Source organism: Lepisosteus platostomus, chromosome 21 (assembly GCF_059453375.1).
Source record: "Lepisosteus platostomus isolate fLepPlt1 chromosome 21, fLepPlt1.hap1, whole genome shotgun sequence".
In the NCBI taxonomy this organism is placed as follows: Eukaryota; Metazoa; Chordata; class Actinopteri; order Semionotiformes; family Lepisosteidae; genus Lepisosteus; species Lepisosteus platostomus.
Genome location: NC_142631.1, coordinates 3,264,236 through 3,289,238, shown reverse-complemented (window position 1 = coordinate 3,289,238; position 25,003 = coordinate 3,264,236). Strand labels below are relative to the sequence as shown.

The 25,003-nt window shown below is 51.7% G+C and overlaps 1 protein-coding gene across 4 annotated transcripts in view; it reads left to right on the top strand.

Annotated features, from left to right (window-relative positions):
• Nucleotides 1-24,415, top strand: part of fkbp15b (FKBP prolyl isomerase family member 15b) — a 29,057-nt gene extending 4,642 nt beyond the window's left edge. The window contains exons 2-30 of one of the 4 annotated variants that reach the window (XM_088615078.1): nt 2,153-2,259; nt 3,156-3,234; nt 3,678-3,747; nt 4,254-4,328; nt 5,243-5,341; nt 5,503-5,652; nt 5,962-6,030; nt 7,173-7,316; nt 8,985-9,127; nt 10,403-10,451; nt 11,332-11,451; nt 11,933-12,023; nt 12,541-12,653; nt 12,748-12,826; nt 13,174-13,283; nt 13,415-13,513; nt 13,853-13,947; nt 14,498-14,600; nt 15,077-15,109; nt 15,351-15,522; nt 16,394-16,530; nt 17,826-17,981; nt 18,843-18,995; nt 19,164-19,256; nt 19,357-19,467; nt 20,618-20,725; nt 21,629-22,227; nt 22,655-22,763; nt 23,755-24,415. In XM_088615078.1, the coding sequence (XP_088471204.1) occupies nt 2,153-2,259; nt 3,156-3,234; nt 3,678-3,747; nt 4,254-4,328; nt 5,243-5,341; nt 5,503-5,652; nt 5,962-6,030; nt 7,173-7,316; nt 8,985-9,127; nt 10,403-10,451; nt 11,332-11,451; nt 11,933-12,023; nt 12,541-12,653; nt 12,748-12,826; nt 13,174-13,283; nt 13,415-13,513; nt 13,853-13,947; nt 14,498-14,600; nt 15,077-15,109; nt 15,351-15,522; nt 16,394-16,530; nt 17,826-17,981; nt 18,843-18,995; nt 19,164-19,256; nt 19,357-19,467; nt 20,618-20,725; nt 21,629-22,227; nt 22,655-22,763; nt 23,755-23,835 (3,547 nt within the window). In that variant the 3' untranslated portion in view covers nt 23,836-24,415. Of the gene's footprint in view, nt 1-2,152; nt 2,260-3,155; nt 3,235-3,677; nt 3,748-4,253; nt 4,329-5,242; nt 5,342-5,502; nt 5,653-5,961; nt 6,031-6,665; nt 6,762-7,172; nt 7,317-8,984; nt 9,128-10,402; nt 10,452-11,331; nt 11,452-11,932; nt 12,024-12,540; nt 12,654-12,747; nt 12,827-13,173; nt 13,284-13,414; nt 13,514-13,852; nt 13,948-14,497; nt 14,601-15,076; nt 15,110-15,350; nt 15,523-16,393; nt 16,531-17,825; nt 17,982-18,842; nt 18,996-19,163; nt 19,257-19,356; nt 19,468-20,617; nt 20,726-21,628; nt 22,228-22,654; nt 22,764-23,754 lie in introns of those variants that run through there. The other 3 variants (XM_088615079.1, XM_088615080.1, XM_088615082.1) reach the window with 3 other exon arrangements.
• The last annotated feature ends 588 nt before the right edge of the window (nt 24,416-25,003 follow it).

Below are 25,003 nucleotides of genomic sequence, written 5' to 3'. Positions count from 1 at the left end.
TATCCGTTGGCGAGGGACCCAGAGCAGGCGGTGGACGTGGAGGCCAGCGTGTGACCGGCGACTCTGGGAGAGGAGGGGGGGGGGGTGATCTGCCGGCCGCAGGGCAGGAGCCATCGAAAGCCCCCGGAGATGGGTTCTGTGCCGCGTCGAGCCGCGTGGGGGCAGTCCTGGTTCGGTTCTGCTCGCCGGACGAGTGACCCGTGAGTGAGCGTGCGCTCTCGAGAGGCCTGTCCGCCGGCCAGGCTGCGTCTCTTGAAGGGCACGGTGTCGGTGTCCGAGCTTCGGTTCCGAGAGTCTATGCGCCATCAAAACGAAAGAGAAAACATCTTGCTTGTTGTTTCTGTAGGGAAGGCGAGCAAAGTGAACACCTTTGTAAGTTTGGCATGAACTATTTGGCTCTGTTAAATTATGTGGCTGTTGTAGTCATTCCTGTGCAGTGCCCTACATAGCCTTGTATAGCGCCAAACTGCTATTGATTTTTTTTATTGGCGGTGGGGTGTAACTCTTGCGGATTGTGTGACCGTCAGTGTCTGGGAAGGCACCGACTGCGAGTCGGATTTCTTCTTCTCCCTCCCTTCGATTATATTTGAGGATTATTGTAAGTTTTGGGTTTCATTTTTGGATCGCACTTATTTTTTTTCTCTCTGCGTTCCGACCGTGGATCTGGAAGACTTGTCTGGCGCAGGAACTAATCAGTAATCTTAGCCGCTTCGGTAAATCCCCAAATTGGTAAGAGCGTTGCAGACATTGTTTGGCACAGTGGTTACGAGAACAATTTCCATAAGCCAAAATGCACGCCCCCGTTTCGACATCTATGTGCTCTTCATTTGGGAATTAACAAAAGCGCTCGGTCCATCTTAATTTGGTATCCGTGAGAGACAGCTTAATACGTTCATTGTCATGGATGACTTCAGTTTTGCTACATGTTCCCATATGATGTGTGTTTTCGTGCATCCAGGTACATTGTAAGATGTGGTTACTGCTGATCGTTACCTGGTTCATTGTAAGGTAACAGTACGGGTGAGATAACGGTTAAATATTAGTCCATTGTTGCTGAGTGACATTAAAGATGCAGCAGATTAGTCTGGAAACCCAAGAGTGTATTGAAGCCTCTCACAATATTGTTAGTCCTGATATCAGCTGCAGCACTGGATTATCCTTATTACTTAATCAATTCAGAGGTGGAGAAATTACATTTTAAGCTATATTGTGGTTTGGTTATGTGTTATGTTAACCAGGCTGTGGCTTAAAAGGCAAAGATTTATTACAGCGCTATAACCGCAAAGCATAAGGTTTTACAACTGCATTGGAACCCTGCCCTCTCTGCAGGAGGAAAGAGAAAAGATCTCTGCTTTTTTTTTTTTGGAGACCTCCCATACAAACAAGGGTGTATATACATGAACACCCACTCAGATTTCTGCCTATTTAGAGAACTGTTGAGCCTAAAACAGTTTTTTTTTGTCCCTAGAGATCAACTGCATACACCACAAGGTCGGTCTCTTTCCCCCATTCATTCCTTTTAATTGCATTCTGTGCATTTTTGGGGAAATTGGATTACTTTTGGACAAGGGGCGCTAGTCATTATCAGCCGAGCACAAAAACAATGGCGGGATTATCTCTGTGCCACGCTGCCATTTAGGACGGGAGACGGATTGATTCGACGCACCAGCGTGCAGTTTCGGAGTTGAATGCAGACCTCTCTCAAATTGACTGCCACCCCATTGCAGTCTCTGCCTTAACCGTTTCTTGACCTTTTAGCCTTTCCCTTGCATGGAGGCCAGCGATGTCGTAGTGACAATCTGAGTCCTGCTGTAGGCTGGTCTCTCCTCTGCAGAGTCTTTGGCACGTGAGCTTTTCCATATGCATAAATACTGTAAAGACCAAATAAGCTCCATTTTGCACCCTCCCTTCCATTTCTGTCACCTCTCACAAATGCTGCACACCCAGGGCCTCCAGTATAGTAGATGATCCCTCCCATAACCTCTTTGCCCTCCTACCATCTGGGAAAAGATATCCCAGTGTACGGGCCAGCTCCACCAGACTCTAACAGCTTCTTCCTAGCTTTGCTGTTCCTGAAAAGAGGAGTAGTGATCCTTTGATTGTTTTGGGGGGGGGTCCAGTCTTTTAAAACTGTGTGTGTGTGTGATTTCAGGGCTAAACTGGCCTCTCTGTTCGGAATGGACCAGGCAGCCATTCGGGGGAATGAATCTTTCCAGTATACAGCCCCTAAGCAGCCCAAGAAAGCTTCTGCTCATGCAGGTAAGAGGAAGAGGCTGAGCTCTCTCATGGGATAAACACTTCTTTAATCAACTCTCGTCCCCTACATGCTGAAGGCTCTAAATGTTTCTCGGCAACACATATACTGTGTGTGGAGAGAATGCTGGTCTCTGATTGGTCAGTCCGGCACTGGGCCAGTGATGTCAAGGTGGCGTAACATCACCAGTAACCTGATGTGGCCCCTGCCTGCCAGCATACAAGTGTTACAAGTATCAATTTGAAGGGATGTTTTCCCTAAAACTGCGGTCTGGGTTAGATTTGTGTTTTCCATGTGCTTTCATCAGGCTCTCCAATTTCCTTCCACTGCCCAGGTGAAAATGATAATGCTAATTCCTTACACTGATGGAGCACTTTTGGACACTCTCCTCAAAGCACTTTAAAGTAAAAGGGAATCCCACTTCCGCCACCAATGATACTTCTGGAGGTTTGGGTACACTCAACCTGCCATCTCATTCCCATCCACCCCATCTGTGACTTTATCTCTGCACAAAGCACACTTTCTTTCGTGATTCCTTCATTAATCTACAGATCCACCTGTTTTATAGATTTATAAATGGGCATCAAGAAGCCTTGTTCTCGCCATGTGCAAAAGACCCATCCATTTTGGGGAAAAATGCCTGTGATTTGTAGCATGGAAAAACAATGGAATGGTGATATGTGCTTTTATTAAAACTATATTTTGTGCAAGGGTTTACATTTCCTGTGGTGGTTGCCAAATATTTCGCCTCTGGAGACAAATGCCACACCTAGACGGCCCCGTCCCTGAAATGCTTTTGAAAGAGATCTTGTCGTTTTTTTTTTTACTATCTGTCTTTTCAAGCATCCTGACTTCATTTCTGCCCCTTAAACTCTTTTCCGGTTCTGTCTCGTTTTTGAAGGCCCGCCCTCTCAAAAGCCCGCCCCTCCCCCGGAAGCTCCAGCCGTCTTATTGGCTACCGCCGTGCTTGCCTTCCGCTAGTGAGTGCCAATCAAAAACTGTGAAGGTCATGCTATGTCGCCATCTCTCTGTGCAATTGCTAGATAGGATCATTTAACCCAGGACAAGAAATGCTTGGCTTTTATAATGGCTTTATTATAATATTGTAATAATATTATTATAACAACTGTAGAATCTCAAAACACTGGAAAGACCTTCAAATGTCTTCTCTTGTGGGGGATATTAGATGTAGTTGAGCTCCAGGAGAAATGCAGTTCTCTCCAGATTAACCAATCGCCTGACTGCTACTTTAGCCTTATAAATCTGTAGAGCATCTGTATAAATTGCTAATGTAAAGGCGGTTTTTCTCTGTTTGGCTAAATTTGCCTTGCGGGGGTGGGGTGCATTCGTAACTTTGCTTGGGACAGGTGTTGGTTTGCTCCCTAGCTGACCGGTCTGCTTCTCCGTCTGTCTGTGTGGGCAGTGTGACCGGGCAGTACGTGAAACAGGGGAAGCTGGGAGCTGCAGTGCTGGGAAATCACGCGAGCCGAGAGGTAAGGGGAGCCTGCCGCCCTGGACTGGTGTTCAGGACTGGCTCGCTTCTTCGGCAGCCAGGGTGTCCCCCAAACGCCCCGCTGTAGTTTGAGTTCAAGGAGTGAGCACCAGCGTTTGTGTAATGTTTGGAGCTGTTTAATGATTCCCTGCAACAGAGCTATCTGATTGTTCATCAGTATAAGCAGAAGCAGAGCTTGATTGCAAAGCATGTGGAGGAGTTCACCCTCCCTTACAGTATAAACCAGGTTTAAGTGTTGTGTCAGTCGCTGACTAGCTGAGCAGCAATGCCCTCGAATCTCTCGATGAACGACTAGAGGAGATCTTTGAATTATTTAACAGCTTTCAAAAGGGCTGTTGTCACTTGTGACCTTTCTCATCTTCTAACGCAGTCTGCTTCTTGTACAGTGTAAGGTGTGTTCTGTGTGGCCTGTGATGTCTGGGCTGCCCTTGGTTGAGTTAATGACTCGCATGACTCTCTCTTTCTCTCTCCCTGTGCTCCTGCAAGTATAAGATCCTGCTGTACGCCAGCCAGCAAAAACAAGTGACCTCGGCCAGGATCCATCCCGGTTTCACGCTCACGGTGAGAGTTGGGGTGCGAGGGAGTTCGTGTGTGCGTGTGTGTGCCCTGTCGAATGGAGGGGGGGTGTCCGTTACAGTAGCAGACCTATAGCTGCAGCCATGGGTTCATGGTTTAGGAATATTCTTAATAATACTAAGAAAAATAAGAATAAGAATGATACAGCGCTTTTCTGGACACTCCACTCAAAGGGCTTTACAGGTCATGGGGAATCCCACTTCCACCACCAGTGTGCAGCCCCACCTGGATGATGCGCCAGTCCGCTCCCCACACACCAGCTCTCAGTGGGGAGGAGAGCAGAGTGATGGAGCCAGTTCAGAGATGGGGGTTATTGGGAGGCCATGACTGGTAAAGGCCAATGGGAAATTTGGCCAGGACACCCCTACTCTTTTTGAGAAATGCCCTGGGATTGTTAATGACAAAAGAGAGTCAGGATCTTGGTTTTACATCTCATCTGAAGTGCGGGGCCTTTTTTACAGTGGAACGTCACCCTCAATATATTGGGACATTAGGACCCACACAGACCATTGGCCCCACTAACACCTCTTCCAGCAGCAACCTTAGCTTTCCCAGGAGGTCTCCCATCCAGGTACTGGCCAGGCTCACACCTGCTGAGCTTCAGTGGGGCTGCCAGACGTGAGTTATAGGGCGATACAGGTGCTGGCAAAAGGAGAAAAAATTGCCAGTTGGCAGGTTGCGTAGTCTAACACGAGGAGAAAAACAGTGAGGAGCAACATTGCACTGGAAATGTTCTGAAATATAAATCCTAGAGGGATTATGGGATCTCTGCTTAGTGAAAGGTTAACCAGGAAGAGCATATTGGCTGTTAGACACACTCTCATCTTGATGATGTGGTTGAAAATCAACGACAGTAGTACGACGCTGTAGAAAGTCCAATGCTTTCCTCTCTTTCACAGGTGCATCCCGGTAATTATGGGTCATTTTACGATGACCAGCTGCAGAACTGGTCGGTGATGTTTGAGTCGGAGAAGGCAGCGATGGACTTCTGTAAGGAGGTGAGAGATGGGGAAAGAGGCAGGACATAGGGGCGAAAGAGAGATGGAGAATGGTAGGAAAGGGAAGGAAAGAGGTGAGGAGAGGAAGTGCAAGGTCAGTCTGAAGACGCAGTCTGAAGTTGACGCTGCCGGCGGTCTCTGAGCTTCGTTTCTCTCTGTAGGTGTGTGTGGCCAAGGGAAACAGCGCCCCCTCTCTGGATGCTGTGGTGATACAGGACCTGGTGCTGGGGGAGGGGCAGGCTGTGGAGACGGGGGACTCTCTGGAAGTGGCGTACACGGGCTGGCTGCTGCAGAACCACGCCATCGGGCAGGTATGACCAACACGGAGACTCGCAGAAAGTGCCACGCAAAACAATCGTGCTGTGGGTTCCTGAAAGCCCTCTCTAAGGCTCGTCACTGAGATTAATAACATAATCTGCGTGTTAAATAGTTCTGTGGAAAGGTAGCATCTTTCACAGCTCTGTTGACCTGTGGGGACTCTTAAATTGGCACAACGAAAGCTTCCTGGACAGCCTTTTCAGCTCACCAAGCGGTGGTGAATTTGAGTGTGCTGCGCGATGCCGATGGTCTTGAGTGCGGTGAGGGCTGAAGTGCGCTGACTGGTCCCTGTGCCCCTGTAGGTGTTCGACTCCAACGTGAACAAGGACAAGCTGCTGCGTCTGAAGCTGGGGGCTGGAAAGGTCATCAAGGTGAGAGTGAGTGATACTCCTGGCCCTTGGGGAGGTCATCAAGGTGAGAGAGAGTGATACTCCTGGCCCTTGGAAAGGTCATCAAGGTGAGAGAGTGATACTCCTGGCCCTTGGAAAGGTCATCAAGGGGAGAGAGAGTGATACTCCTGGCCCTTGCGGAGGTCATCAAGGGGAGAGAGAGTGATACTCCTGGCCCTTGCGGAGGTCATCAAGGGGAGAGAGAGTGATACTCCTGGCCCTTGGAAAGGTCATCAAGGGGAGAGAGAGTGATACTCCTGGCCCTTGGGGTTGGTCATCAAGGTGAGAAAGAGTGATACTCCTGGCCCTTGGGGTTGGTCATCAAGGTGAGAGAGAGTGATACTCCTGGCCCTTGGAAAGGTCATCAAGGTGAGAGAGAGTGATTTTCCTGGCCCTTGGGGAGGTCATCAAGGTGAGAGTGAGTGATACTCCTGGCCCTTGGGGAGGTCATCAAGGTGAGAGAGAGTGATACTCCTGGCCCTTGGAAAGGTCATCAAGGGGAGAGAGAGTGATACTCCTGGCCCTTGGGGAGGTCATCAAGGTGAGAGTGAGTGATACTCCTGGCCCTTGGAAAGGTCATCAAGGTGAGAGAGAGTGATTTTCCTGGCCCTTGGGGAGGTCATCAAGGTGAGAGTGAGTGATACTCCTGGCCCTTGGGGAGGTCATCAAGGTGAGAGAGAGTGATACTCCTGGCCCTTGGAAAGGTCATCAAGGTGAGAGAGAATGATACTCCTGGCCCTTGGGGAGGTCATCAAGGTGAGAGAGAGTGATACTCCAGGCCTTGATGAGTCTCCATCACTCCTTGAGGTCTAAAATGATGAAGTTCTTGTTCTTAAAAGGCCCGATTAAGAGATGATTGGCGAGATAAGCGCAGACTGGCTCCAGTTAACTCAGAAGCTCTGCCTGGGCGCTGTGATTAGTAATTGTGTGCTGTCATGTGGAGAAAAGGGATAAAAGATTGTAACTCTTCAGCTGTATTGGAATAAACAGCCTAGATATCAAGACTGCGTATTAGTTTTCCACATTTAAAACCTTTTGAAAGTGGCTGAGGGAACCTCACTCTGCTTCCCCTGTCTCATCCCCTCTTTTTCTCCTGCCCTCTGTCCGGATGGTGTCTGCCCCAGGGCTGGGAAGAAGGAATGGTTGGGATGAAGAAGGGAGGACGCCGTCTTCTGTGTGTGCCGCCCAGCCTGGCGTACGGTGCCCAGGGCATCCCGAGCAGGATTCCTGCGGACAGCACCCTCGTCTTTGAGACCGAGATCCGCAGGGTAGGACCGGGACTCTTTCGGTACCAGTGTCTAATTACGAGTGGAAGCACCTGAGTCAGTTTGAACTGCAATAACTAGGCCCTCCTGTACAGTACCTGCCCAGCTGAGATACACAATGCCTGAAAATAATATAATAATAATTCTTTGCACTTATATAGTGCTTTTCTGGACACACCACTCAAAGCGCTTTACAGGTCATGGGGAATCCCACTGCTAGCACCAATATGCAGCCCCACCTGGATACCTGGATGACGCGACAGCAGCCATAGTGCGCCAGAACGCTCACCACACACCAGCTCTCAGTGGGGAGGAGAGCAGAGTGATGGAGCTGGTTCAAAGATGGGGATTATTAGGAGGCCATGATTGTTAAAGGCCAGGGGGAAATTTGGCCAGGATGCCAGGGTAACACCCCTACTCTTTTCAAGAGACATCCTGGGATTTTTGATGACCACAGAGAGTCTGGACCTCGGTTTTACATCTCATCCGAAGGACTGTGCCTTTTTATAGTATAGTGTTCCTGTCACTATACTGGGGCAGTAGGACCCACACAGACTACAGGGTGAGCGCCCCCTACTGGCCCCACTAACACCTCTTCCAGCAGCAACCTTTTCCCAGGAGGTCTCCCATCCAGGTACTGGCCAGGCTCACACCTGCTGAGCTCCAGTGGGGCTGCCAGCTGTGAGTTGCAGGTTGGTGTGGCCGCTGGCTTGAGACAAGAAAATAATGTTTGATTGAGGCAGCTCTCTGGTTCCAATGAGTTAGACTCTTGGGCTCCATTGCTCTATCCTACCGGAAGAGGCTGATGCCCTGCACTCTGGCTTGAGTCTGGGGCTGCAAGTGTGCGGTGTTGGTCAGGGCTCAGCTGTCAGTGAACCTGGTCAGTACCTGGATGGGAGACCTCCTGGGAAAAACTAAGGTTGCTGCTGGAAGAGGTGTTAATGGGGCCAGCAGGGGGTGCTCACCCTGCGGTCTGTTTGGGTCCTAATGCCCCAGTATAGTGACGGGGACACTATACTGTAAACAGGCGCCCTCCTTCAGATGAGACGTAAAACCGAGGTCCTGACTCTCTGTGGTCATTAAAAATCCCAGGGCGTTTCTCGAAAAGAGTAGGGGTGTTACCCTGGCGTCCTGGCCAAATTTCCCATTGGCCCTTACCAATCATGGCCTCCTAATAATCCCCATCTCTGAACTGGCTTCATCACTCTGCTCTCCTCCCCACTGAGAGCTGGTGTGTGGGGAGCGTTCTGGCACACTATGGATGCCGTCGCATCATCCAGGTGGGGCTGCACACTGGTGGTGGTGGAGGGGAGTCCCCATTACCTGTAAAGAGCTTTGAGTGGGGTGTCCAGAAAAGCGCTATATAAGTGTAAGCAAATAATAATAATAATGTTATAACAGGAGGGTTGTGGGTGGAGCAGTCCTGCTGTACCCTTGAGCAAGGCAGTCCACTCAGATGGGGTTGTGTACCTGCTGAGCTTCAGTGGGCAGCCAGTGGGGGAGCTGCAGGGTGATGGGGCTGCTGGCTCCGGAAGATATGGAACGTTCTGGAAGTTCCCAGCAGATTCGTTTTCGTTCTTTTGATCCGCGAAATGGAAATCGGTTGGGTTGGTATTTCCCCCCCCCCCCCGGCGTGACGACCGACTCGTTTCGGATTGCGTTTCGCCGCAGGTGAAGTTCGCGAAGGACAGCGGGACTGACCGGCTCGGTGCGGGGTCACGGGACTCGGCGGCCCCTTCGCCCGCCCCCAGCGTGGATAGCCTGGGCCCCGAAACCCACCTGCAGCCCCTCGCCTCGACCCCGCCCAAGCCTGGGTAGGAGACGGCTGCCTGGTTAAAAACTCCGCATGTATAGATGTTTGATCTCTTTATGGGCTTTTTGAGCTGCGGTTTCTTGGACAGATTGTGCCAAAGAAGTACGAAGGAAGATGGCTTTCCGTTATTTTCAATTATTGTTAACTACATAAAATGACAAAAATGCAATATTTCACACCAGGGGTTGGTCTCTGTTACTGACCTAAAAACCTAAAACTGCCAGAATTGCTTTACTGTGTATTTTGATCTGTTAAATAATTCCTGAGCATTGGAATAGGTTAGACGCACCCGGGACCATGTTATTAATGGCCTGTGTGTGTGTCTGAAGCTTTTCCATCTTGGTTGTGCGGTATCTATCACAAGGCTGTAAGCGGAGGGGTGGCTCTGTGGCTCAGGATCTGCGCCTGTGGCTGGAAGGTTGCCGGTTCAAATCCCGCGGCCGGCAGAGGAATCCTACTCCGTTGGGCCCCTGAGCAAGGCCCTTAACCCCAGGTGCTCCAGGGGTGCCATATAAATGGCTGACCCTGCGCTCTGGGGGAGGGGGACTTAAGAACAGTTACAAATGAGAGGAGGCCATTTGCCCCATCTAGATTCATTTGGCAGGTAGTAGTTGGGTGGAGGAGTGGAATCCTATTCCGTTGGGCCCCTGAGCAAGGCCCTTCACCCCAGCTGCTCCAGGGGCGCTGTACAATGGCTGACCCTGCGCTCTGACCCCCAGCTTCTCTCCCTGTCTGTGTGTCTCATGGAGAGCAAGCTGGGGTCTGCGCAAAGACAAATTCCTAATGCAAGAAATTGTACATGGCCCATAAAGGGATCTTATCCTATCTCTTCGTTGTGTGCTGAAATGCACTGTGTGGTGTGGTGCATAACCATGGCTACCTTTCAGCGTCTGTAGACAAGGGATCCCAGAATCCATCAGTTTTTTCGGTTTTGAGGGATGAACAGTTCTACACCATGGTGGGAGTGTGGGAGAAAGTACCCAGCCATGTTGTTAAAAGACCGATACCCTGACTTCTTTCAAGAAATGAGATCCTCCAGCCCAGTGAGCTCCTACCCAAAAGAGTTAGACAGGCCAAAGGACCTTCACGTTTGTAACCTGTCCTCACGTTCTTAAAATTTGAAAATTGAAATTGTTGTGGAAAAAATTCCATTATTTTTTTTTTTAGATTCTGGGGTCTCAAGTTTGGGCGGGGGGGCTCCTGTGCTAGATTACAGACACGTTCATTTCCTTTTTCAGTTAACGACTCCCCTCTGTCTTCCTCTCTCTCCTTGCAGAGATCTGCCGCTGCGCGCCAAGTCCAACTCCCTCAGCGAACAGCTGACGGTGAGAGTCTTCCGCCCTCTGTGTCAGGATTCCTGCCACTGTCGCCTAAAACTCCTCCAGAGCCAGACCTGGAACTCCCACTAGCAGGAAACGCTGGTGCCCGATCGGTTCTAGAGTTTCGATAGCCATAAATTAATTGCAGGTTATTCCCGGTTTGTCATGTCTGAAAAGGACTTGCAGTCCAGTGGGTCCGCGTTTTCCGTGAGATTAAAATGACCGTTTTTTGTAAAATAACGCCCTATACCTTTTAAGTATATTTTATATCGTTTAAATTATGTAGCACGAGTCAAAATGACATGCGCCGCTTGGTTACGCCCTTGGCCACGAGTGTCATGTTGGAAATGCTGGTCCACGGTGATGCTGTGGTTGAAAATTTCTTTCTCTCTCACATTTTCTCTCTCAAATTCCCTCTACAGTAAACATAACTGATGCTTTCTAATATCTTCTGTATTTTTATGTGTACATGTCTGTGTGAACTGTGTTTTTGTTTTGTACGCGTCGCAAGTTGATGTCCTGAAGGTATTTAGTCGGTGGCACGTCCCATCATTCTCCTCTGTAGGGTGTAAGTACGGTCAAACTTGCGCGCGCGGCGCACAACTATAGCATTTGCCATTATCTGAAATAGGAAAACGTAGTTGAAATTACGCTAAATTTAAAATACCCTCGCGTAAATTGGGGGAACCCTCTGTACTTTCTGGCCCAATACAAAGTATCTGGTGGGGCGTGATGCTTCTGGTGAGGTACGGTGCAGCAGACAGTGCCGCCCTCTACGGTCTTGCTGTGCCTGGAGTTCCTCGGTGCTCAACGTCAGCGTTGTCTTTGTGTTAACCCCCACTCAAACTGTGACCCCCCCGCCACCAACACCAACACCGGCCCGCAGAACCCAGACGCCACAAAGGCCAAGCTGATCTCCCGCATGGCGAAGATGGGCCAGCCGATGCTGCCCTTCCTCACGGGGGCAGTGTCCTCCCAGCCAGACTCCAGCGACTCGGAGATGGAGGTAAAGGCTTTTTTTTTGGGGGGGGGGGGAGTTGATGAGAGTGCGGGTGGGTGATTTCAAAACCCGAAGCAGCAGCAGCTTCTTTTCGAAAAACTAACTGATCAGAGATGGCAACAAAAGTCTCTGCGTAAGTGTGCTGAGAGATTAGACGCTTCTAGAGTTGCAGGTGTGTTTCTTTACCTGACAATAGTGTCTTAACCACAACTTGGGGATTAATGGGGATTCCGTAAACATTAAAAGAGGCATGAGCTGTTAAATAGCGTTTATTACTTAATAAACCAGTGGATTCGTGTTTCAAGCACGTTGCTATCGGCTAAGTCTGCAGCTGCTCATGCCAGTTTCACTGGGATTGTGTGTGTGTGTGTGTGTGTACTCCCCTGTGAGTTCCTGTGAGGAACTGTAGTCGGAGAGGTGCACTCGTTTTAATGCCTGTGGCTGTACATAACCATCATCATCATCATCATCGTCCTTGTGTTTGAAGGACCCCAGTATGTCTCACGTGAAAGAGCACCCCAGTACCGCTGCAGCACAGCCTGTAGCAATGGCAGCTGGACCTCCAGCCTCTGTGCAAGGTGAGCTGGCTCCTGGCCTCCCTCCCACCATCGCACGCCTGCCCCGCCCCCCTGCCGCCACCGCCGCACGCCTGCCCCACCCCCCTGCCACCACCGCCCCGCCCCCCTGCCGCCACCGTCGCACGCCTGCCCCGCCCCCCTGCCACCACCGTCGCTCGCACGCCTGCCCCGCCCCCCTGCCGCCACCGTCGCACGCCTGCCCCGCCCCCCTGCCGCCACCGTCGCACGCCTGCCCCGCCCCCCTGCCGCCACCATCGCACGCCTGCCCCGCCCCCCTGCCGCCACCATCGCAGAGCATCAGAGGGCACTCTGTTTTTCAGGGAAATGATCAGCAATCAGGAAACACTGTATAGTCCGTGTTCTGATTTCCTGTATTTGATTTCTCTTTGGATAGAAATCTAGTTAAGAACAGCCACTTAACATGAAGCGTTGCCACACATAAACAATCGTAAACATACGATTCACCTTTCCTCCAACAAAGAAGTAATCGCCACGCTCTGCTCGGTCTCCCTCACAGTGTCTCCACATCCTCTTCCTGGAGTCCCAGCATCCTCTGCTGCCCTGCTGCCCATCTCCATGACGACGGCACATCCTCAACCGGTCATGCCAGGCTCCGCCCATGCCTTCCAGGTGCATGACGAAAGGAGGACAAATGTGACCTTTTTGCTGTAGAAGGATGACTCTTCCACCCTTATCATCTCGTGTTCCGTCTTTTTTCCTGCAGTCATACCCCTATGCCCAGTCGTCTGTGAGCCCCTCCCAGCTGCAGGCTGTGTACCCAGCTCAGACTGTGCCCTATCAAGGTAGGACACTTGGCACGCTGCACCCCTGCACAGACCATGTAGAAGGTCCTGCATTCTGAAAAAAAAACAAATGCCCAGACCAGTTATTCCAAATACACACATAGCGGTAATATAGCTGCACAATTTATATACACTTTAGATATGATACAGGTGAGAACAATAATAATAACACGTGAAAATGTACTCAGACATCCTTGTGCTTTATCATTCATTTACATGGGTCCACCTTGCATACCTGAACAAACGTTTGTAAGGCCTGCAGCAATTAGAAAGGCGAAAGGGAATAGATCAGAAGGGCTACAATAGAAGAGACTCATAGGTGACCTTTAGCAGCGGCGTCTCTGCAGCCCCTGGTGACATCACTTCCTTCCTGATGACGGAGGCCCGGCAGTACAACACCGAAATCCGTCTGGCCGTGGGGAAGGTGGCGGACAAGGTGGACCAGCTGGCATCTAAGGTCAGTGTTGGGTCGTGCACTTCTTAATCCTGTGCGTGGGGTTGGGGGGGGAGGATGGGGTTTTGTCAGTACCTTTCTACCAAGATGGGCACCTGTTTGACCTTTGACCTTTGACCCTCGTTGCCCGGCAGGTGGATGACATGCAGAAGCAGGGGGGCGTGTCCCTTGGGCTCTCGTCTATGTCCATGGAAACTGCCATGATCATGCACAACATCCAGAGGATCATCCAGGTGAGCTCCCTCGTGATATCAGTGTGCCAGTTAAAAGCATCTGCTTAACACACCCTTAGAGACTTTTTGAAAGCAGTTTCCACTCTGTTACAAAGCTGCAGTGAGCTCTCTGCATCGTGAATCAGTCTCAGTTATAGCTTTTGCCTTCTGTTCTGGCCAATCACCCTACCTCGTTTAGTTCCTAGTCGCTCAGTGTCCTAACAATCATACTGTCCCTTTGATAAAGGGTCCCACTGGCTCCGTGTCAGTCAAATGGCTGGTGGGTTGGGTCTCCTGCTCCTGCCCTCTCTGAGCCCAGACCTTTCTCCCTCCCTCTCTCTCTCCCGGTGTCCCCTGCAGGAGAACGAGTGTCTGAAAAAAGAGGTGTTTGAGAAGAGTGCCCGCATCGAAGAGCAGAACAGGAAAATCGGGGAGCTCCTCAACCAAAACCAGAGGTCAGACAGACGTGCTGACATGGCTGCACAGTGTCATCAGCGCTTGCCTCTTCAAGCAGTTACAAATGCACTTTGTCGCTACACAAGATCACTTTATTGGCCATATACAACTTCTTGTACTGCGAACCTGTCTTTTCACACACCCCAGCTTGCTCTCCATGAGACACACAGGCAGGGAGAGAGAAGCTTGAAGTCAGAGCGCAGGGTCAGCCATTTAAACGGCGCCCCTGGAGCAGTTGGGGTTAAAGGCCTTGCTTGGGGGCCCAGCGGAGTAGGATTCCTCTGCCTGCCGCAGGATACGAAACTGCAACCTTCCAGCCACAAGCGCAGATCCTGAGCCACAGGGCCACCGCGGTGCCACCTACGTGGTGTACTCTGGTATTTACTGATTCCTCGCTAGGGCTGTACTTGTTCCTGCATGTTCTCGCCATCTCTAGTCCCACCATGCCCTTCTCCAGGCCTTGTTGGCGTTTGCCTGCTGTCCTCTCAGTGTAACCTCTATCCTGTTGGCCCCATGCAACTCCCTGGCCTCTCTTTCTCTCGCTCACAGGTACGTGGAGCAGAGTAACCTGCTGATGGAGCAGAGGAACGACTCTCTGAAAAACACCAGCGAGCAGAACCAGGCCCGGGTGCTCCAGGCCGAGCAGGACAAGGTACCAGTGCCGGATCCCGCACAGACTCACAGCACTCATAAGGCAGAGATTCCCGTTGAATGAGGGCTGCGTTCAGTCTTAAAGATGGGAATGGAGTTAAGCATTGAGATCATCTTTGGCGATTTTGTTTCTAGTGGTCTGGGTAAGGTTTTGGATTGAATTAGGGGATTTCTTAGAATTGGTGGTGAGTTTAAAGATTGGGCTTAATATTAAGAGAACATTTGGTATTCGGCTGTTTTTTATAAATAAGCTTGGGTGAAGGGTCAGGATAAGCTCCGAGATGGGATTTGACTTATAGGTTAGCACTGAAACACATGAGTTGTTGCTTTTTGTCTCAGGGCTTCCTGTAATGACTTCTTTGCTCTCGTGATCCGTGAAGTTGATAACCCCTGCTGTTCCTCTGGGCTCTGGTGATGATTAACCAGCCTGTTTGATTGCTCTGTGGGCTTCTATTACTGTCTGCTCTTTCTTCCCAGCATGCACTGCCACAGGAGCTTGGCTGGGACCAGGTGAGCCTCCTTTGCTTCCTTTCCTCCCCTCTCCTCCTCTCATGCCCCCTCAGTCTCACTTGCTCGCACTTCACCATGCTTCTGCTTCCTCATTCATTTCCTCTTCCTGCCTTTGATTACATTGTGCAGTGCCTTGTCCCCCTGCGTGTGGTTTGGAGTTTCTCAGTCTGCCCCGCCAGCTCTCTGCCCATCTCCCTGCCAACGGCGCAAAGGGGTGTCAGCTTCTCTCTCCCTCTCCTAGGTGCGGGTGACGGAGGAGCTGTCAGCCGCCACGGCGCGGGTGTCCCAGCTGCAGCTGGAGGTGACCTCCCACCAGCAGAGGGATATGGAGCTACGCAGCCAGCTGAGCGCCGCCCTGCAGGATGCAGAGAAGTACAGCGCCCAGATCAGCACACTGCAGGCGCAGCTGGCAGGTACGGCGGAGTCCAGTGCCTCCGTTCAGAGCCCATCGTACCTAGTCTGACCCCACTGCAGGGTTGAATTAGCCATTTAATTCGTAGGGAATTCCCAAAGCGGTGATCTTGCAGTGCGGTCAACGAAAGCATGACGACCACAGTCACTTCAATTTGTCACCATTCTCAAACTGTTTCTGTGAGCTGTGCTCTGGCTTTATAAGATAAGAAAGAGATCACTTTATTAGCCACTTTATTGCTCTCCATGAGACACACAGACATGGAGAGAAGCTGGGGGTCAGAGCGCAGGGTCGGCCATTTATATGGCCCCCCTGGAGCAGCTGGGGTTAAGGGCCTTGCTCAGGGGCCCCAACGGAGTAGGATTCCTCTGCCGGCCACGGGATACGAACCGGCAACCTCCCAGGCACAGGTGCAGATCCTGAGCCACAGGGCCACTGCACCGCCACCTACGTGGTGTACTCTGGTAATTTACTGATTCCTAGGCAGGGCTGTACTTGTGGTGCCGATGACTGAGATACTTGTCCCTGCATGTTCTCGCCATCTCTAGTCCCACCATGCCCTTCTGCAGGCCTTGTTGGCGTTTGCCTGCTGTCCTCTCAGTGTAACCTGTATCCTGTTGGCCCCACGCAGCCCCCTGGCTTGTTAACGTGTCAGCTCGTCTAAAATCCTTTTCCCCGAGCTTTTGTGCTCCGGTGTCAGGAGCTGCATTCCGGTTAAACAGACGGGCCAGCATCGCTCAACGTGACCTGGTAGTACGCAGAAGCCTTGTTAGCGCCATCGCTGGTTTAGCGCTGAACGTCCTCGGGAGGGCGGCAGAAGGCCAGGGCAGTGACCACGAGCTCTCGCATTGTCCCCCCCCCCCCCCCCGCAGAGCTGGGGGAGACGAGCGTGCGCGCTCAGGGGCAGTACCGCGCGGAGAAACAGCGCCGCAAGGAGCTGGAGGTCCGAGCCGCCAACCAGGAGGAGGAGCTGCAGGACCTGCGGGCCGAGAAAGAGGGGCTGGACAGGGTGAGCTGGCTGTCTCGCAGACGTTTGTGTTTCTACACAGTGGACGCTTTCGTCCAAAGCTGCTGAACTGGGGTGTATTTACAGGTTGGTTGAAGTAACTTGCTTAAGGGTACCCCAGCGCTGTCTTACATTGCATTCGAACCCACAGCCGGTTACGAGTCCAGAACCCTAACCACTGCTCCACACTGCTGTCCTGCAGGACCCTCTGTCCTCCACACCCCTGTCACTACAGGGGTGATAACCTCTCATTAACTCACGTCCTCCATTCCTTCAATTATCTCTGATCGGCTGGATTGAATCCCAACACAGGGTGAATTCAGAGCCCAATAAACCAGTATGGGTACTTTAGGATTTGTGAGAAGATTGTATTCAGTTTATTTTTGCAAAATTCTGTTTTGCATGCCCTGATTTATGCAAGGTATGATAAGCATCCTGTAGACCTCTTTTGAATTAACATTGAAATGTGACCTAGAAAGACAAGTGAAAAAGCCGTAGAAGTCCTTAGAAAGTTGAGAACAGGACGCATATCTTTGTACAACAGAAGGTGGTAATAATTCCTTACCCTTTTCTGGACACCCCACTCAAAGTGCTTTACAGGTAATGGGGAATCCCACTACCGCCACCAATGTGTAGCCCCACCTGGATGATGCGCCAGTCCGCTCCCCCCACACCAGCTCTCAGTGGGGAGGAGAGCAGAGGGATGAAGCCAGTTCAGAGATGGGGATGATTAGGCCATGATTGGTAAAGGCCAGGGAAAAATTTGGGCAGGATGCCGGGGTAACACCCCCACTCTTTTTTTAGAAACTCCCTGGGATTTTTAATGAGCAAGTCAGGACCTTGGTTTTACATCTCATCTGAAGGACAGTGCCTTTTTACAGTATAGCATCCCCATCACTATACTGGGGCATTAGGACTCGCACAGACCGCAGGGTGAGAGCGCCCCCTACTGGCCCCACTAACACCTCTTCCAGCAGCAACCCTAGATTTCCCAGGAGGTCTCCCATCCGGGTACTGGCCAGGGTGATATTGCTGCTGGCGGAGGAGGTGGGAGCGTGGAACGAGTTCCACAGCCCCGTCGTAGAAGCCGATACTCTGCGGCTTCTTTCAAGAAACCCCGGGATGAGATCCTGGGATGAGGATTCCGAACTTCCAGACCGTAGATCAGGAGGGCTGAACGCCTCCTCTCCGTTTGTTACCGTCCTGAGCCCTGGAGTGTTGCTCCCACGCCAGGGTCTCTGCCCGCGTGCTCGTGGCCCCAGTGTGGGAGGGCTGACCGCGTGTCCCCCCGCCCCCAGGCACTGGCGGACAGGAAGAGGAAGTGGGCGGAGGAGAGGCAGCGGCAGGAGGAAGAGCTGGAGGAGGGGCGGCGCTCCAGCCAGCAGGAGCTGGACCACCTGCGGGCCCAGCTGAGACGGGCCAGAACCAGCACCGACCAGGCCACTGCGGCGCAGGTACAGCTCTGAAGGGGGAGGGAGGGAGGGAGAGACGAGGGGGAATACAGAGGGAAAGGACATTTGGGGAGGGAAGTATAGTGATCTCTGCTGTTTCCATAACAAATTGGTAAACGGGGGGAATGATGCCTGGATAACGCGAAACTCGGGTTGGCTTGTACGCGATTTCATCCCCGTCAGGTTTACGTCTTGCGTCGCGGAGTAACGGGGCGGTCTGTGGAGGATTACACGGGATGCTCGGTGGTCCCAGGGGCTGTGGTTTGGAAGTGCTCCTCAATTTTTTGCGCCGTTTTCTCAAAGGTGTCTGCGCTGCCGGAAATATGACTGGACAAGGTGACAGGAATGTGTCTAAGAAGCGTCAGGTGTCAGGTGGTGAACATCACCTCCTAAATTTCCTGTAGTATTTCTTTATGGTGCATTGAACATGTATCTAAACTGAGCTAACATTTTGATTAGGATGATGATTAAATTTGGTGGGGCTCGGGTTAGGCACGCGGTTAGGTCTGGGGCGGTCTTTCCCATAAGCCCCGTTGTTTTTATGGCGCGGCTTTTTGCGTAACGCGAGGTTTAACAGGAACGCGTCAGTCGCGTTATAGCAGAGGCGCCTGTATAGCCTAGAGGGGATAGGGAGTGCAGCCCGCAGAGAGGGAGAGAGGGTGCCTCCTGTACAGTGTAAAGACAGGAGGGTAGAACCGAAGGAAGTGGGGGGGGGCAGCTGGCGTACAGAGAGGGGTACAGCACCAAGCAGGAGCAGCCCAGAGGCTCACCAGGCCAGCCCCCCCAGCGCAGGTGGGAAGCAGTCTCTGCACAGCTCGGCAAGCACTTGCACCAGGAACTAACAGGGCGCCTGCCTGTGTCTAGATGGCCCAGCTGCAGACGGACCTGGAGGCAGAGTGGCAGGCCAGGTGCGATCGCCAGCTGGCCGCGGCCAGGGAGCAGCACGGGCGCCAGCTGGCGGAGCTAAAGGAGCAGAGGGACGGCCTGGAACAGAAACTGGCCCAGCTGCAGGACAAGGTGAGCGGCCGCGGGCGGGCAGGCGGACTTGTCCGCTAGCGCCCCAGGGGCGGAATGATGATTTTATTCGTACCGGTACCAAAACGATACGCAGAAATGCAACAGTCCGAAGGGCTGAATGGATTGAAGCGCATGTTTGAAACCCGAGTTACAATCCTGTTGCCCTAGCTGTCGGCACTCAAGCAGGCCCGAGACTCAGGGGAGCAGCAGTTGCTGAAGCAGGAGGAGACGGGGGAGGAGCTGCAGGCCCTGAGAGATGAGGTAGGGCACGCCCACTGTCTCCAGGGGGAGGGGCAGGGGACCGCTTAGACCTGGGTCTAACACTTCCTGTCCGACCCCCTCTCTCTCCTCTCTCTCCCAGTACTCCAGCTTGCAGGAGAGCACCGTGGCGATGAGGCAGCGTCTGGAGGCCCGTGTGGCCAGCCTGGAGAGGAAGCTGGTGGAACAGACCCAGCTGGACACCGCTGGGGAGGTGAGGGGACCGGACGGGCCTGTGTTACTCTTGGCCTTGGCGAATTCACTCAGTCGCGGTTCAGTCTGGCCGAGTCTGGGTCTTGACGAAAGAAGCTGGATGAAACGGAGCCAAAGGCTCTAATTTAAAGGAAATATTGAATTGAATTAACCTGTATTGCCCCTCAAGAGCTCCTAAACATAACGTCTCGAACAATAATACAGAACAACAGTACAAGTTAGTCTTAACCGCAACTTTTAAATTTGCTGCACAATAGACTAGGATCGTGAGACAAATCTAGTGAGTGGATGGGCTTCTCCCTGCTCCCTGCCTCCACATTTCCGCATGGTCCTATTGTAATACTGTAATGAACGCTGCAGGCTCTGTGTCAGCAGTGTGGGGACGACGGGCTGCAGATGACGTTGTCAGACAGCCCGGACGGTAGCTTCGTTGCCTGTTTTCATTACAGCGGGGTGTGCTAATCTCGGAGGCAGAGAGAGAAACAGAAATGTGCATTATTATTTTTCACTGATTACTACACGTTTATGATTACTGTTGTGTCTTTTAGCCGATGAATGTTATTTCAATTAACTTAAAGCCAGTAAATTAGTACTTTAGCATTTATCTCTCGTTGTCATACAAGGGAGGGTTACTTATGTCTTTTAACTGACAGTGCTTTACAGGTAATGGGGAATCCCACTACCACCACCAATGTCCAGCCTCACGCGTTACATGTATAGTTAAATATACATGCTGCAGCATGTATATGTAACCATACATGAAACATTCTGCCGTACATTATGCGACGGCTTTGGGGTGGACTTGGTCACGTGTGAAGTTGGCAGTTTGCGACGGTCTGTGCACTGACCCATCGCGAATGTCAAGACCTTACTGTCCCATCACACACAGAATGACACACAGGTTGTACAGAGCACACAGTTGCACACAGGACATACCGAGGGCATCCGAGCTGGGCGGTCCCTCGTTTAAAAAAACCAGGAAGGGCTCAACAGAGCAAGTTGAGCTCTATGACCTAGACTTTGCAGCTGGAAGCCTGGTTCGTGTGGCTAGGCCGATGCGAGTGGGATTCCCAAGGTGGCAGCACAGCTGGTTAAGGACAAGACCGATGCTGTGATCTAGTGAAAGCCTGACCCCGACGCTCTGTGTACAGGTGAAGAGGGTGATGAATGGGGTGTTCCAGTCACTGCGGGGCCAGTTCGACCTGCAGGAAACGTACACAGGAGGCGCCGTTCTGGGGGTTCTGGTCAACACCATCAAGGTAGGCCTGCCCAGCACCTCCTAGACCCCACCCCTCCCCTCTCCCCCTCTTTTCGCAGGTCAGGGTGATGAAGAAAGGGACACGTATTAAGAGGCACACTTGCTGCTGACTTCTGAGCTCATTTACAGGGGAACTGCAGTCCCAATTTCTCAGACCGGTTATTGAGTCTCGGTAACAAACTAAAATCATTGACGTTATAGAGAAATGTTACGAATTTGAGCACAAATAAGCACAAAACTGCTAACTTTGTGAAAGTACTGCAAGTCTCCATGTTGTTGCAAACTCACATTTGAGTTCACACGAATTGCAACATGATGCAGCCCTTCCTGCTCACTAGTCACTGTGATGTCTAATATACTGTGATGCACAATAAAATAAGTACAGATTTGTGCAGCTGACATTTTACTGTTCCAACGTGATCCAGAGTGAACAAGTAGCACTGTATGTGTCAGCAAAACCGTCTCGAAACCGAGAGCAATATTTCTATTGGATTAAAAGAGGATACGGTACGTTCACAAACCTGCTCGTTCACAATAATAAGGCCGCGTCACATCACCAGAAGTTTTGTTGCCTCGTTCTGAATCGCAGAATATGGCGCTGGGCAGACCTGGAAGGTTTGTCTTTTAGGTGATGTAAATTGGAGGTTTTTACAAGTTAATGTGTACGTTTTACTCTTAATGCGGTTTGAAACGCACTTAACAATGCTGATTCTTTCAAACCCAGAAATAAAAAAATCAAATATAAATAAATATAAAACGTATATTATAAATAATGTTTATAAAAATAGAAAAAAAAATCCCTCTTGGAATCATCTTGTATTTGTAAATAAACTCTTTTCAACGTAGCCTTCCTGCTTTTGCCGTTTGCGAGGAGAGTTGTGATCCGATTTTTCCGTTGGCCCAGAGCGTGACCCTGCAGCTGCTGACCAAGGCTGAGGAGGCCGCATCATCGGGTAAAAGCGAGAGTGAGGGTGAGCAGGAAGAGGAAGTGCAGCCGCCCAACGAGGAGCCCGGGGAGGGAGTGCAACCGGACGAGCAGGAGCAGGAAGAGGCGGGGCCAAAACAGGAAGTGCAGGAAAGAGAAGGCGAAACGCACCACCCAGACAGGAGGCTGGAAGGGGAGAATCCCGGGCGGGAGGAGGAGGAGGAGGTGCCGAAACAAGGAACGGCCCAGCCGGAGGAGGAGGAGGAGGAAGAAGAGGAGCTCACAGGGGGGCGGAAAGGAAAGGAGTCGGGACAGGCAATCGGCTGGCAGTCAAAGGCAGAAAATGTCACCTCGTCACAAGGGCAGGGTCTCGGGGAGGGAGCGGAGGACGAGCGGCTCGCAGAGAGCCCACCTCCGTTGCCTGCTCCAGGCCGGGAGTCGGAAGGTGAGGCACCCGAAGCCACAGCAGATCCGGGGCAGCAGGGGGCGGCACTGCGTCCCTCCCAGGGACCCCCGACGCGGCCTGCGCCACATCCAGACCCCCTGCAGCAGGACGACGGAGAGACTGGAAGTGCCAGGTGAGGGCGGGCGAGACGAGCTCTCACTAGCGGAAGTAAATAGCTCTGCGGCTGATGGGCCGAGTGGCGCCACCTTCTGGATTTGGGCCTGTACGGCGCCATTCCCGGGTTGTTTTATCGTACCTACATCCAGTATTTGCAGGGGACAGGGTTCACAGCTATGACGTCCTTTAAAAGCTGTACAGAGGGGAAAAAAAGCTTTGACAAAGACCGTAACTAATATATTTATGCATGATGCTCCGTGCAATAATTAGCCTTCAGAAAGCAACCAGTGTTGACGTTTGCAGTAGGTTATCAAAAGCAGTATACATACATCGCACCAACCTGCATGAATAGAACAGTATTTTCATGCTCTTATACTTTTTCTCCACCCTTCTCTTTCTGAATCACTGACCTCTTCACCTCTCTTTCTCTCTCTCTCTCGCAGGACACGCATGGGAGAGGCCGAGGGGGACCGGGAGGAAGACGTCCCTTTCCAAAGAAAGGCGCCAACCAACCCGCCGCCCCCGCCCCCCGAGGAAGAGGAGGACGAGCTGGTGAGGAAGGGGGTGATGGTCCCCAGGCTGTGGAGGGTAGCCCCAGGGGTTTGGGGGTGTTTGAAAGGATCATGTGTTGGACTGGAGCAGTGATCTGAAGCTGGATGGATGCTTGTAGGCCTCTCTCCTCTTGGTTTATTCAGAATATTCCAGTACAGATCAGTGGGCAGAAAGAGGCTTATTTCCTTCAAGGGGGGAACTGCAGCACTATTTTTATATTTCAGGGTTAGAAGGAATTGGCATTGATGAGTGCATTTCAAACCCCAGTGAAAGTAAAATGCATGCGGTAACTTATAAAACCTCCAATTTACATCACAAAAGAGATTAAATTTCCAGATGGGCGCGATCACAAAACTTCCGGTGAGGCGACACGGCAACTGTGACACTGTAAACAAGCAGGCTTGCGCATACAGCTCTTTTAGAAAAGAAGCATTGCTCTCGACGTCAAGATGGTTTTGCTTATAAAAGGCGCTAACTTGTTAACTCTGCATGCAGATCAGGTTGGAAACGTTCTGCAGTGGAATGTCGGCGGCACAACCTGCACTAATTCGCTCGTACATCGCAGGGCAGTAGTCAGTTTGGCGACTAGTGAGCAGGAAGGGCCAGCTCACTTGGCGATTCTCGCAAACTCTTGCTCTCACCCGTGGGCAAGACCAGGGGTTTTGTGACCACACGGCTGTCGCCTAGTTCAGGATTTTGTGCCTCATTCGAGGTTGGTAAAATTTTGCGACATCGTCGTTTTATGACGAACAGTCCGAGAAATTGGGACTGCAGTTCCCCTTTTAAATGAAGAGAATCTTTTTTCTTTTATATAAAGCTGTCCGTAGGGAAGCCTGTTGGCGCCGCAGAGGAAAGAAAAATTGCCATTTAAACCAGATGCTTATTAAACGTGATCAATTTTGGCATCGATGGGCTTCCCTACTCTTGATTGGACGATGCAGGCAGGAAGCGGCTGCTGATTGGCCACTGTGTGTCGTGACTGGTTTTGCAGAGCCTCAAGGGTCGCCCTCCCCCAGCTCCTCTGTTCGACGACGAGGAGGACGAGGACGATGACCTCAACTGGATGAGCTGAAGGAGCAGGAAGTGACCCGCGGCCCAGCGATCTGACGGGCGGCTCCGGGAACGCCTTTGCCCCCCCCTGCCCTGGAATCATGCGATCCTGGCGGAAGGCGTCCGGACTGAAAATCGAACTGCTCGCCGCACACCCCCCCACAGGGGCCCTCGCCGAGGGCCGCCCTGTCGGAACACCCCGCTGGGATGAACTCGGACCACGGGTCACCTCTCCCCTTCTTGCCGGGACGGAAAAGCTGTGCGCCCGGACAGTCCGTGGAAACCGACAGGGTAACGCTGAAGACGGCCAAGAGGGTAAAACGGTTTAACCACTGTGAACAGAAATTGGTGCGGGGGGGGAGTGGGGTCGGGGGGGGGTTGAATCAAGACAAAGACGATTAGATGCAAAACAGGATCATGGGGGATGTGACTTGTACAAAGCGGACAGCCCCCAGAGCGCAGGAAGGGATTGGAGGCCTGGCTGGATACTCTCCCCGCCTGCTGGCAAATCATCCCTCCTTAGGAAAAAAAACACCCAGCGAACCGGGCAGCACTTAAAACTGTTTTAAGCCCTCCGGCCAATAAATCACTTCTGTAACGAACCTGTGGTCCAGTCTGTGGCTTTTGTCTTTAAAATAACGGGGAGTTGGGGGAGGAGACTGAACTATTCAGAACGGAGGGTGTGAACTGAGAGTTGTTCGCTCATGCTGGGGGTCAACTTGTCGGGAGTTCGGGGTGAGGGGCAGCCCCGATTTATCTCGCTTCTCCACCAGCCCGGATCTTCAGATTCGAGACGCCGGGGGGACGGCTACGTCCCCCCGCAGGGGAAGCGGCGTCTTTCAAGACGGAGGATTCACATACCCGAGAGGTACTCAACTCTCTGACGATACGAACGGCAGCATCAGCTCAACCCAGTTTGAAATGAGCTCCGTTTCGGGGGGTGTCCGATATCCCCCTCTGGACAAGATAAGACTTTATTGATCCCGAAGGGAAACTGATGTGTCACAGCAGTCCAGCCCCAAGACGAGCAAAAAAATCAGACATCAGAATAGACGAAAAATTAAAATCCGTACAGTAATACAAAATAAATCTAAAATAAACACAAATACATAGGAGCGTGACAAAGTGACTCTGTGGGTCTAGTCTGCTCCTTTTTGTTCTTGGCCGGATTTCCAACCAACTCCTTCCTT